The 12,122-nt window shown below is 49.1% G+C and overlaps 6 protein-coding genes and 1 non-coding gene across 7 annotated transcripts; 2 read left to right on the top strand and 5 right to left on the bottom strand.

The window, feature by feature from the left end:
• Positions 1-2: 2 nt before the first annotated feature.
• Positions 3-526, bottom strand: BABINDRAFT_161227 (uncharacterized protein). Its single transcript, XM_019128705.1, has one exon. It carries the CDS (start codon positions 432-434, stop codon positions 204-206), a length of 231 nt encoding a protein of 76 aa, XP_018985591.1. The 5' UTR covers positions 435-526; the 3' UTR covers positions 3-203.
• Positions 261-351, bottom strand: BABINDRAFT_t175. Its single transcript has one exon. It is a non-coding gene; the product is annotated as a tRNA-Arg (tRNA).
• Positions 527-734: 208 nt separating the features above from the next.
• On the top strand, positions 735-1,353 carry QCR7 (ubiquinol--cytochrome-c reductase subunit 7; the record flags this gene model as incomplete). Its single annotated transcript, XM_019131742.1, has 2 exons — positions 735-862; positions 1,098-1,353. The coding sequence occupies 2 exons, from the start codon at positions 735-737 to the stop codon at positions 1,351-1,353; spliced, it is 384 nt and encodes a 127-aa protein (XP_018985590.1).
• Positions 1,354-1,821: 468 nt separating this feature from the next.
• Positions 1,822-3,110, top strand: APA2 (bifunctional AP-4-A phosphorylase/ADP sulfurylase; the record flags this gene model as incomplete). Its single annotated transcript, XM_019130440.1, has 2 exons — positions 1,822-1,956; positions 2,280-3,110. 2 exons carry the CDS (start codon positions 1,822-1,824, stop codon positions 3,108-3,110), a joined length of 966 nt encoding a protein of 321 aa, XP_018985589.1.
• A 147-nt stretch (positions 3,111-3,257) lies between these two features.
• On the bottom strand, positions 3,258-5,747 carry SPB1 (27S pre-rRNA (guanosine2922-2'-O)-methyltransferase; the record flags this gene model as incomplete). Its single annotated transcript, XM_019132667.1, has 1 exon — positions 3,258-5,747. One exon carries the CDS (start codon positions 5,745-5,747, stop codon positions 3,258-3,260), a length of 2,490 nt encoding a protein of 829 aa, XP_018985588.1.
• Positions 5,748-6,234: 487 nt separating this feature from the next.
• On the bottom strand, positions 6,235-8,071 carry BABINDRAFT_161223 (uncharacterized protein). The gene has a single exon (XM_019128704.1). It carries the CDS (start codon positions 7,927-7,929, stop codon positions 6,370-6,372), a length of 1,560 nt encoding a protein of 519 aa, XP_018985587.1. The 5' UTR covers positions 7,930-8,071; the 3' UTR covers positions 6,235-6,369.
• Positions 8,072-8,417: 346 nt separating this feature from the next.
• On the bottom strand, positions 8,418-11,654 carry BABINDRAFT_161221 (uncharacterized protein). The gene has a single exon (XM_019128703.1). It carries the CDS (start codon positions 11,565-11,567, stop codon positions 8,769-8,771), a length of 2,799 nt encoding a protein of 932 aa, XP_018985586.1. The 5' UTR covers positions 11,568-11,654; the 3' UTR covers positions 8,418-8,768.
• Positions 11,655-12,122: the final 468 nt, after the last annotated feature.

Below are 12,122 nucleotides of genomic sequence, written 5' to 3'. Positions count from 1 at the left end.
GCGGCCGTTGCACGATGCATTACTTATTATGGGATTGACTAGACCCTTAGGCCACTTAATCGCATACGCATACGCCGGTATAAAACTATTTAGGGGGAGTCCTGGGAAACTCGAAGTATGACACATCAGTCAGGTTTTAGGTCCTGATTAGTGGTTGAGCGATGCACAGAGGTTTCACAAATCCGTGCTCACTGATTCCAGTCCTACGTGGCTACTGTATTGTCAGGAGTGGGCCTTTCTCCGGGATACAAAAAGGAAAGCTTCCCCACCAGGAGTCGAACCTGGAATCTTCTGGTTCCAGAAGTGGTTACAAATCGTAGCCAGACGCCGTGACCATTGGGCCATGAGGAATGAAGCTTGACAAAGTCTTTTGAGGTTACCAGACAGTGTTGATTGCATGGAGTTTGATCTGAAGCCTGATAAACCTCGGCCATTCTAGGAGGGCTATGCCGGTTTCCTGGCCGTTTCTATTGATTGGTGTTGAACCTGATCAAATAACTCTATATTAAATATGCTACGAATTCACAACTTAGGGCTCAGATTAGATTGTTTCGGTTAGTATCAATGGTGCTTGTGGTCGTGCGTGACCCATTATAAGTTACCCGACTCGTGCCCTGCGAAAATTCCGCCAATGAGCAAATGCGAAATGCGATCGTTAAGTAATCGTAAGCGTATATCAAATATTTCAACGTCATAAACACAACACAGTTCAAAGACACGCAAATACAGCAACCATGGCTTCGTTAACCTCCGTCCACAACATGGCCCGTTGGGTCTCCCGTACCCCAGTCTTGAAGAATGTTGTCCCAGCCATCGCCAAGAAGTACACCGAACTCGCCGGCTACAGAGAGATGGGTTTGAGGTAAGTAGAGAGAAAAAAGAAATTGGCATGAGGATGGAATCGCTATGAGAGTGCCGAGATGAAAAATCAAGCAGAATATAGAACTGTATAGGCCCAATTAAGGCCTCAAAGGAAACAGCCATCTGCAAGATAGACTGGCCAGAATTACAAGCATTCTTGTACTATCCGAATAACCGTTTAAAGAGGCTTCTCTGTGCCCTCATGTCTTGCTACTTGACAAATACTAACTCTTTAGATTGGATGACTTGCTTTTGGAAGAAACTCCGGTCATGCAGACCGCCATCAAGAGATTGTCTGACTCCGAGTCTTACGCCCGTAACTTTAGAATCTTGACTGCACACCAGTGTGCGATCTCCCACCAGTTGTTGCCAAAGGACAAGGCGGTCTCTTTTGAGGACGATGTTCCATACTTGACCCCATATATTTTGGAAGCTGAGATGGAGGCCGCTGAAAAGGCTGAATTGGACGAGATTGTTGTCTCCGCCAAATAAGTCCGCTATTCTATTTTCTCTCACGCAGCCACGCGTTTCCTATTTATACATTTCGTCTACCTTTATGTTTGTTATTATAGTCCTCATCAAAAGATAGTTACATAGAAGCTGGTGTAGAGCGGGAAGACGGTAATGTTTGGGTGTTCTGTGAATAATTAACGGTTGGAGAAACTGCGAGGCAAAGTTTGGTATACACTGTTGAACGCCTAGATGTTTTGGATTTGAAAGGGATGGTGTTCATTTATCCATCTCAACTTGCAGATGTGATAACTCCAATTCTTGAATCAACAATGGTAAAACATTAGCTTCATCGTCATATCAATGGCCATTGTCTCATATTTCAACATATAATTATTGCACTTGTATGCACGTGTACTTACCAACATCGTGGGGAACCCGGCTCACAGTGTGCCATAAAGCCGACAGCTTCTTCTCGCCACTTCTTCATCCGACCTCTACACCATCATCATGTCTGAAGATAAATTCGCATTACCAGAGAACTTTGGCAAACTCCTTTCCCAAACCTTTGACAAGGCGGTGGAAACTGACTACATAGCTTTCACCCCCTCTACCAGCGAAATTTTGGATGTCGATGGTGTCAAGGTACGTGACAAAAGGGCTGATGGGTGATTTTACGCTATTGTAAGCTATCAGAAACTATGCTGCAACAGATATGTCACGTATGAGCTGACATTTCAAAAAGAGGCAGCTCGACCAGTTTGTATGATTGATTCACTCGCGGGTCTGACCATGCATTCTGAACCCGCTCGGTCTTTTCACTCCACCACTGTTCAAACCCCCCAGCTGTCCTTCAATATTTCAATCATGACTCTAGTTGCGATTCAACCTGCGTTGAGCTACGTTTCTGAGGCATTTACTCATTCCCACCCCACCCCCCTTTCATTCACCGCAATACTAACCCTCAGTTCCAATTGACGCAAATCGACAGTCTCTCGAGAAGGCCCACCAAAGGCAGCCTCGACGCCAACCCGTTTGCCAATCCCGAACCGGAACTCACGGTGGTGCAGTCGTATGTGGACTATCGCATTGTTCTCAACAAGTTCCCGGTGGTGCGCGATCATTTTATGCTTGTGACCTCCAAGTTTGTGTCGCAAGACACGCCGCTCACGCCCGTGGATCTCCAAGCAACGTACCACACGTTGCTTGCGGCAAATAAGGGCACTGGCGAACGCCATTTCGCCTTCTTCAACTGCGGACCGGAGTCCGGGGCGTCGCAGCCGCACAAGCATATCCAGTTCATGCGGCTTCCGGCGCTCAGCACCGGTTTTGTGCCGTTTCCGGACTTGCTCGCAATGTCCTCGCCTGCCTTCATCCCCACCTCCACACAGGAGCCGTTACAGCGCAAGGACTTGCCATTTGCGCACTTTGTCGCGGCGTTCCCCTCACCCGCAGAGATTGCCGCGCTGGGCCAGGGGCTCGACGAGGAGGCGTTTGGCCTCTACTTCATCAGCTTGTTGCAACGCGTGATGACAATTATGCGTGAAAACGACGTGTCCTCGCCGTCCTACAACTTTGTCATGACCGAGAAGTGGATGATGCTCGTGCCACGGTCCCTGGGCTACTTTACCGACGGCGATTTGCTGTTGGGGGTTAACTCATGTGGGGTTCTTGGCTTGGTATTGGTCAAGAACCGCATGTTGTATGAGTTGGTCAAGGCCAAGGGACCGGCGGAGATCTTGGGCCAGCTCGGGTTCCCTAACACCTCTGGCATTGCATCCGATGAGTACCACTACTGAGGGAGAAGCTAGTACTATGTGAGAGCGGGGTGTATCCATTTACAACGTCTCCATTCTGGGGACAGCTAACCCCACCATTATTGGCTCCTTGATTTACACATCCGTAGACGAATTATATATTATAATGTACAATAAAGAACTCCCCGCTTATTTCTTGTTCTTCTTGGCGATTCTCTTCAACGCACGAGCTTCATTCTTCATGGTACCATCGACCATTCTGTACTTACCCTTGACCCCTCTTGGTCTACCAGCCAACCCTCTGTTCGAGCCCTTGGCGACGACGTATGTGGTTTTTGGTTTGACAGCCTGCTTCTTGGTCATCTTGCGCATCAACTTGGAGATTTCCTCCGCCTTGTCTCTCTCAGACTTGGCACCGTCATCGTTAATCGTGTCAGACTTCTTGCGCATCTTCTCGATTCTTCTCATAGCCCGCAACTTCTTACGGCCCTGAGCTTCCATGACCTTCTTAATCGGGCGGGCGTTCATCTGCCTCAACTTCTCCTTGATGGCGGTGGCGGCCTCCTTGGTGATTGGCTTGATGATCTTGTTGTGTCTCTTTTCGTCATCATTGAACCAATCCGGGAGGTTGTCAGAGTCACGGAACGAGTAACGGTTAATCCCCTCCTCGATCAAGTCGTGCTTGTTCTTTTGGCCCAACGCAACCTGGTGAGCCAAGGTCATCGCCTCAACCGTCGCCAAGTCAACGTCACGCGAGTGCGTGCGAGTCTTTTTCTTTTCCGTATCCGAATCGTAATCCGAGTCGTCATCAGACTGGAATTCGCTCTCGGGAGCAACAATTTCAAAGTCGCTTTCGGAATCAGCATCCATTTCCGAATCGGAGTCTTCATGTTCGGCAGCCTTGGCTTTTGCGGCCTTGCTCTTCGAAGCAGCCCCCTTTGGAGCAGCCCCCTTCGGAGAAGACCCCTTCGTTGGAGCCCCAGATGAGGCCAAAAGAACATCATCACCAACATCACCAAAGATGGAATCGGCAAAGAACACCTTCGCCTGCTTACTCATGGCCTCTTTGGCCAACTCTTCCTTCTGCTTCGCAATCAAGGCATCGATCGCAGCATCGTCATCACTGTCCAAGTCACTGTCGCTGAGCTCTTCGTAGTCCTTGCGGTCGCTCTCCAAATCAGAATCAGACTTGTCCTCAATACCATCCCAGGCATCATCGTCGCCGCCTCTGGCCTTCATAGCCTTGTACTTGGCGTCTCTCTCGGCCTTGCGCTCGGTGTGGCCGTGGTACATGTCGTCCATCTGGGTCTCCAAGGCGTCGATCTCGTCCCCGGTGTTGGCCTCCTCGTCGTCAAAGGCGATATCGTTATCCTTCATTTTCTCCTCATTGGAGAAAATCATCCTACGCTTCCCCTTGGCCAAGTCTGCCAACTGACCGGTCTTCTCGGCGGTGGTAAGGTTGAAAAGAGAGTCAGCTCCCAGCATGGCGGCATCGAGACCAATGTTCATATCGGTCAACATGTTCATCTGCATTCTTTGGATCTCCTTCTGTTTGGTCTCGTTCTTGGTACGTTTCTCTCTCTTTTGCTTCTGCTGCCTCTTCTTCTGCAACTGCTCCAACTCCTTTTCAATCTGCTCCTCCTCGGTCAAAGGTATGACCTCGATTTCAGGCTTTTCCTCATCATCGTACCCCAAGAGATCACGCGCATTTTTGCGAAACTTGAGAATGTGCTTAAAGTCCTTCTTACCCAATACCTTCAAGTCCTTGAAACACTCCAACAACTCGGGCGTGTGGTGCTTCAACTTCTTGAGCATCTTGTAGGTCATGTCTTCGGGATCGTACGTGAACTCATTCAACCCACCGAGGTTGTTGATTGGCTCCTCGTCTTTGATGAACTCGAGGAGGTCCATGGTTTTGTACTGGATGTAGTCCCCCTCGTCGTAACCCTGTCTGGACCTTCTCTTCTTCTCTGGGTTGAACACCTTAGCTTCGTTATTAACCGGTCCATCTGGCAACTCCTCGAATACCTCCTTAGGATCCAATAAGCGCGGATCCATCTTCTTTGGCGCCTTGAAGCCCTTGCACACCACAAAGATTTCGGCCGAAACGTTACGCGATGCCGGTGGCTTTGTCGCCTCCACCTTCTCGAACAACTGCTGGAACACCCACATAAGATTGTTGTAGTCCTTGGATCTGAAAACCTTGGTCACAAAGGTCCCACCTGGGGTCAAGTTTTCCACCGCGAGCTTCAACGCCTGGAGCGTCAACTGCGACTGTGTGAACGCATCTTGCACCCAGCCCATACCCACGTTCGGCGCACCATCGTGTAATACCGTGTCAGCCTTCCACGTCTTCATGTGTCCTCTCAACCGCGAGCGGCAGTCTTCCGTTGTGATGTCCGACTGGAACGTGATACAGTTTGGCAACGACTTTACCGGCACAATGTCCACACCGATGATCAAAGAGTTGACTGGGCACAATTGAGAGGCAACCTGGCACCAGGAGCCCGGCGCGCAACACAAATCAATCACCACCTTGGACTTCTCGAGGAAGTGCCCGTACTTCTCGTTGATCTGGAGAATCTTGAACGACGAACGCGCACGGTACCCCTTTTCCTTCGCGAGGAAGTAGTAACGGTCCAAACGACCCTTACCGTTCTTCTTTTGAATTTTACCCATCTTGTTTCGGTTTGTAGGTGGTCTGCGAAAAGAGTGAAAGTGCTATTTCTAGCACTGTTGTATACTGCAGGAAGAAATTTTTCACTCCCTAAATTTTTTTTCTTCCTGCATGAGATGTCTGTGAGACGTGTCTTGTAGTAATGGGCGATGAGCTCCATTTCTTTTCGCCCCATGCAGGCTATCGGCGATAGGCGTGACGGAAGTACGTGATAGGGCTTGAGATTAACCGAGTCTGGGTGTAGAGGGTTGGGAAGAACCAATATGGTTAGCATTTGCAAGAGATCTAGGAGAAACAGAAGGAATATGGAATATGGAATAATGAATAGCCTAGATGGATTTATACCAGATCTTGTCACACATATCATATAGACTAACTTGGTATTAAATATATATATAAATAATGACTTGAATTCAAATATTTACATTATCTTAATACCGTTTATCTCATTAACTTATATATATATATCGATGCTTTTATGTTAAAATTCTTCTGCATTCCTATATATCTTCATACAGTCATATATCCAAGTTGACGACCTCCCTGCTAGAGTAACTAGTTATAGTTAGTTCATACATTGCGTAAATTTCTCAATATGTATGCATCGTCATTGTAAGTGATTATCTAATTCGTCTTCTTTGACACCGACACCTTTACCTCTTTCATTCCCACCTCCTTTGCCAGTTTAAGCAGCTTCTTTCCCACTCCGATGCTCACAAACTTCCAGAGCAAGAAGAGAAACCCAAGACCCACTATAGCAGACGTCATTGCGTTAATCTCGGAATAACTCCCGACAGCGGTGGGAATGGTGCCAGTATGTGCCAAGTACGCCGTACTTGCTGTTAAGTGGTAGAACACGGTGTTACCGGTGAAGTAGCTCTCGTAGCCCAAACCCTTAGAGTCGAACGGCGAGACACCCAACAACCGCGACTCCGGGTCGCGGAGCGGCGCCACGTCCGGATCACACGCGTAGAAAACGTGCGGGTACGGGATCTCCTTCTGGACCTGGTCCGGTCCAGCCTGAGTATCTGTATTCACTGGAGTCTGGTACCGTGAGTGCAACGTCAACTCCAAGCGCCGGCTGGCGAGCTCCTGGTCCAACTCGAGAAGTAACTCGGATCCCCACCCGTCTACAGCGTACTCTGGCGCCTCGAGATCAGTTTCGCCCCAGTACCCGACCAAGTCGGCACCCTTTGGCAACTGGTACTTGTCGAAGAAGTACGCCTTGGGAATAGTGTAGTGGAGGAACAACGCACACTTCTTCTCCGTCAGAGGCAAGTTCTGCTCCGCCAAGATGTCAGCTGGGATGGACGAAGTGTCGATGAACTGGTACACGTATTCGGGGGACACCAAAGTATCGTTGAAGGTGATGGTAGTTTTAGGATGTAAACCCAGGGAGAGCTGCGAGCTGTACGCAAATGGCACAGTCCGGTGGCGTGGCTTGACGTGAAGAAACGTGCGCTCCACCTGGGAATCAGGAGCAACAGCATACCTCACCCCGTTAAGGGTGAAGTCGTCCAAGGATGAGGCGTTTTCGTCGATGCCGAAAATACCAATCTCAGTGCGCACATGGTCACGCGGTTTGAACACGGTGGTATCCTGTTTAGACGCGACGTTGACCACCGCAGAGCTGGAAAAGTACGTCTGGAGCACCATCTCTTGCTTCTGCGCGGAATATGCGAGTGTGAGCGTGTCGGCATACTTCAAATAGCCCAACTCGCCATGCCTATGCTGCAAAAGTAGCGCCACATTCAGGATGAACGAGTCGGGAATGGTCTTTAAGGGCACAAACAACGTGGCGGACGTGCTGAGAGTGAAGTTGTGTTGTTCAGCCTTAAGTTCGAAGAATTGCTCGAGAAGGCTGGCCACGTTGCGGTACGCGTCGGCCTCACTGGCGGTGCCTGGTGTAAAATGCACGTGGAGACCTGGCTGAACGACTTCCAGGAAGAGGCGGTTGGCGGGGTAAACAGTGTAGGAAGCCCATTGGATGCGGAGCTGCGATATCCCCTGCAAGTAGTTCTTGATGGAGACGGGGACGAGCGCCTGAGGGACGCGATAGCGGTCCTGACGTGGAAAGTTGGCAACTGGGAGTGTCAAGATACCAGATGTGTCAATGTCGATATCCACGAAATTGTCGTCAGCGGGGTGGATGAATGTTACACGGTGGTTGATATGGGACGTCATTAGGGCAAAGGTCGCGACTATAGAAGTATGCACAAGGGATTTAAGAATGAGATCGAAAGCGATGGCGGGATAGTTCGTCAATCGGAAGAAGTATTAAAGAGATTGATGCAAAAGAGACCGAATTGAAGCGGCAAAAAACGACCGACAAACTTGATAACGAAACGAAACTGTTATCTGGCAGCTGATGGAGGGGATGTGTGCAGGATAATACCTTCAACAAATCGCAAGCCTGATGCTTCTGGTTACGCTGGTAAGCCGAAGTAATTAAATCAAGTGTCAACCAGTATATAATCTTCCTTTAGAGTTTTAATCCCGAAAATACTGAAAGTGCTCAGACTCTTCCACTTTTGTATTATCGGTAATTATAAGGCGAAGGCCCGCCTCAAGGACCTTGTGTTTTCGAACCAATGCCTCGGAAAATTGTGCCTGGACGGCCTACACCATGCCTGGGTGCATAGCTTTGCTACAGTCCGGGAGAACTTCTTAAACCACTATACAAATTACATATTCATTATGGGACAATGAATAAACAAATAACAGTAAAAACTTACAAAAAATCAAACGCTGTTAACTCTATAATACGCGTTCCTTTACCGTGTTACATCTGCGAGGCAGCCAGGGTCGGTAATTCCGAGTTCATTTACATGGGAATATACCACTCTATCTTGGTGGTATCGTACCCACTATCTCTCCAATGCAATAGCGAATTTGCTCAGTCTCCCGAGAGTTTAATGTCATTCATTACAGGAGATATGGTTCTGATATGCAATTGGATCGCGCCGGGATGTAAACCCTTGGCAAAGTACCTTCCAAGAATATTCACCGGAACGTTTCTGATGCTAATCTTCTTCTTCAGCATCGGTGTGCTCAGGGGTGAGCGGGTGACTGTGCTTTGTCCTCTCATCGCAGTCAGGCGACGGCGAAACAGAAAACATTGTGCGATGCGACGTCTGGGATGACCGACTGACCACTGCAGACATATTATCGGTGTTGTGTGTCCCCTTGAGCGTGTCATTTTGCGCTCCCAGAGCTGCTTTGGTGACATCGAAGGTGTAGTCGATCATGTCGTTTTGCGCTTCCAGAGCTTCTTTGGTGTCCTCATCCTCATTGAAGGTGTAGTCGATCATGCTATCCGATACATTCTCATCAGTGTATTCACTAGTATGTTGGGGCAAAATTTCGTGGGAAACAAACCCATCGTGGATGTATATGGAGGACGACGTCCGGAAAGGGTTTCCAAGCTTAACCTTGATCGTCTTTCTACGCGGGGTCAGGCTCTTCCCAGGAGATTGCAGCACACCCTGATCCAAGTGCAGACGAAATGACTCCACCGGAGAATGGACATCGCGCGGGTTCCAGCCCTCGTGTTCTTCAAAATACTCAGTCTCAACTATTGTCTCCCGCGTAACAATTACATAGATCACGAGCATCACGATTATCATCGTGTTAAACAACGACAACCGGTGCTGGAACGTAAGCTGCGACTGGAGGTAGGTGATGTGCTGCGATGCGCCCAGGAGCATCTTGCGGTGTTCGTCACCGTGTTCGGCCAAGACGGCCTGGGCCTGGGCCTGGGCCTGAAAGCTCGAGTACAAGTGCTGGAGCCCGTGGAGCTGGTCGTGTACAGTGGCGTTGAAAATGTGCACCAACATGTCGAATTTGGCCTTCTGCCTTGTCTCTAAGCGAGTAAACGCTTCCGTGAGCAACTTGCTCTGCTCCTCGATGTACAAAAGGGAGAGGGTGGCGTTGGATTCGAGCAAGGTGAGACGTTTCATGATGTTTTTGTAGATTGACTCCTGCGTCCCGGGCTCCTCGGTCACTTCCGGAGCCTGGCACACCTCTACCTCCTCCTGCGACTGTTTGACCAAGTCGCCTAGCTCAACTTGCCGCAACGTCACGCGGCAGGCCTCGTCTTCCTGGGTGTTGATCTGGTCCAACGAAAAGTCTATGTTGAGGGCATCTGGCTTTACTTCCTCAGCCTGGAGCTTGTACTCCTCCATCATGGTCTTTCCGTGCACACGCACCAATGAAATAGGGCAGTAAAACTCGTCACCATAGTGACTCAACACCTCTAAGCGCAAGTACCTTGCCCAGATGAGCGGGTTCTTGATGGGAAACGTTTGCTCATCACGCAAGTTTTCCGCCTCAAATTCTCCCAACACCTTCCAGCCCCCACCGGTAGCCGGGACTGGAAACCTGTCGCTCACAGACACCCGCAACCGACGGAACATGGACAGAAAAAACTCAAAGTTGCCCACAACGAGGTGGTCCACGAGAATGTCCTGGCAGAGCTCGATCACTACAAACTGATTGTCGGCAGAGCACGGGTTGAGGAGATACGAGTCCTTGTTCTCTCGCAAGATGGAAGATGCGCATCGGGCCTCAGAATTGCTCTTGACTATGGTGGCGGCACAGTCGAGGGATGCGTAGTTGAACTTGTCTTTGTAGGTTTTGCCGAGATCCGCTTCTGGCACTTGTCGGAAGAGTCCGATGTTAATTTCTCCCTCGTCACCAATTTCTTCGAACTTGTTGACCACACGATGGGCCTTGGGCGGGGTCTTCTTGAGTTCCTGGTCAGAATTGACTTTTCGTTTCTTCCATTCTTCGAAGGAGAGGAAGTTGACTGCTTCATCAGGTTCTGAGATGGGCTGGGATGCATTGAGGATGATATGGGTATTGCGGTCGGAGTGTAAAACGAGGCTAAAGTCGGGGTCTGGGGCCTTAGCCACTGACAAAACGCTGGCAACCGATGAGGCACTAGCAATTGATGAAGCGTTAGCAACTGACGAAGCGATAGCAACCGACGAAGCACTGGAAGTTGACAAAGAACTAGCAACTGACGAAGCGTTGGCAACCGACGAAGTGTTAAAAATCGATGAAGCGTTGGCAACCGACAAAGCACTGGAAGTTGACGAAGCGCTAGCAACCGATGAAGCACTGTCAACCGATGAAGCGTTGGTAACCGATGAAGCACTAGCAACTGATGAAGCACTAGCAACTGATAAAGCGCTAGCAACTGATGATACGCTGGCAACAGATGAAGCACTGGCAACAGATGAAGCACTAGCAACCGATGAAGCGCTAGCAACCGATGAAGCGCTAGCAACCGATGAAGCGCTAGCAACTGATGAAGCGCTAGCAGCCGACGAAGCGCTGGCAGTTGACAAAGCACTGGTAACCGATGAAGCGCTGGCAGTTGACAAAGCACTGGTAACCGATGAAACACTAGCAACGTCTGACACAGACTCACTGGTTCCATGCACCTGCACGGAAACGGACGTTGAGACGTCAATACCGTGTGTTTCAATAGTCATTTCAGTAGTTATCTCTCTAACCTCGGTCTTTGTGTTTGCTGTTTCTACCGCACTCTGAACGGAAACTATATCACTCTTCTCCCTTTCAGACTCATATGTGATTGTGCTTGTGGACGGCAGCATAGAGGTATCCAGTCTTGTTTGTTCCGCCGACGGCACTACGGACACACTCAGTCCTGTTTGATCCTTCGACTCGGCTTGGATTTCCTCATTTGGGTTGCTCAATACAACATCACCCCCGGTAAGAGACACCGTATCCAGCCCTTCAGCTCGCAAAACCAACAGAAGTAACCAAATGCATAGTATCAACGAATTGTGATACATTTACCACAGACAATATATGATATTGGTGAATGCCCAAGGGAGTACCAATGGGTAAATATGCCTTGTGAAACGTGCCGTGTGGGAAAAGGTGTCCCTTGATCTGAGGCGGGAAGTGCTCTAGAAATAAGAACTCGGAATGAGAAAAAACGGGGCGGCTGCATCTGTCACGTGGTATGATCTGCTATTATGACCAGGGCAGTCACGTGTGAAGTACATCCCCGGTCGGAGGCGGGTGAGGCACCGGTTGGAGACAGAACGGTGGGTCTCCGGAAAGTGCTGCTAATATTTGTGATATAATTTGTTACTGGTGTGAATAATAATTTCTGAATGGTAGTCAATAAGTCTGACAGACATATACTGCCATTAGCCCGTTTGTTTTGAAATCTAGATCCAATTTCTCTTATTTTTGCTAATAGTGTAGAAACAACCACAATATAAGCAATCACATATATCTGAGAAAATAAAATCCAACGAAATAACCCTACAGTGACAGGCTGTGGCCCGCTTTACGCCACAACAAATACAACAGACGTCCCGTCGTTCGTAACTATGGCA

Source organism: Babjeviella inositovora, assembly GCF_001661335.1.
Source record: "Babjeviella inositovora NRRL Y-12698 unplaced genomic scaffold BABINscaffold_5, whole genome shotgun sequence".
Lineage (NCBI taxonomy): Eukaryota > Fungi > Ascomycota > Pichiomycetes > Serinales > Babjeviella > Babjeviella inositovora.
Note: the sequence above shows the minus strand (reverse complement) of the source record. Positions and strands in the feature narration are given on the sequence as shown.

Bases quoted from the DNA above. Each gene is read 5' to 3' on its own strand.
- BABINDRAFT_161223 (XM_019128704.1), bottom strand. From the start codon at position 7,929: ATGACGTCCCATATCAACCACCGTGTAACATTCATCCACCCCGCTGAC.
- BABINDRAFT_161221 (XM_019128703.1), bottom strand. From the start codon at position 11,567: ATGTATCACAATTCGTTGATACTATGCATTTGGTTACTTCTGTTGGTT.
- BABINDRAFT_161227 (XM_019128705.1), bottom strand. From the start codon at position 434: ATGGCCGAGGTTTATCAGGCTTCAGATCAAACTCCATGCAATCAACAC.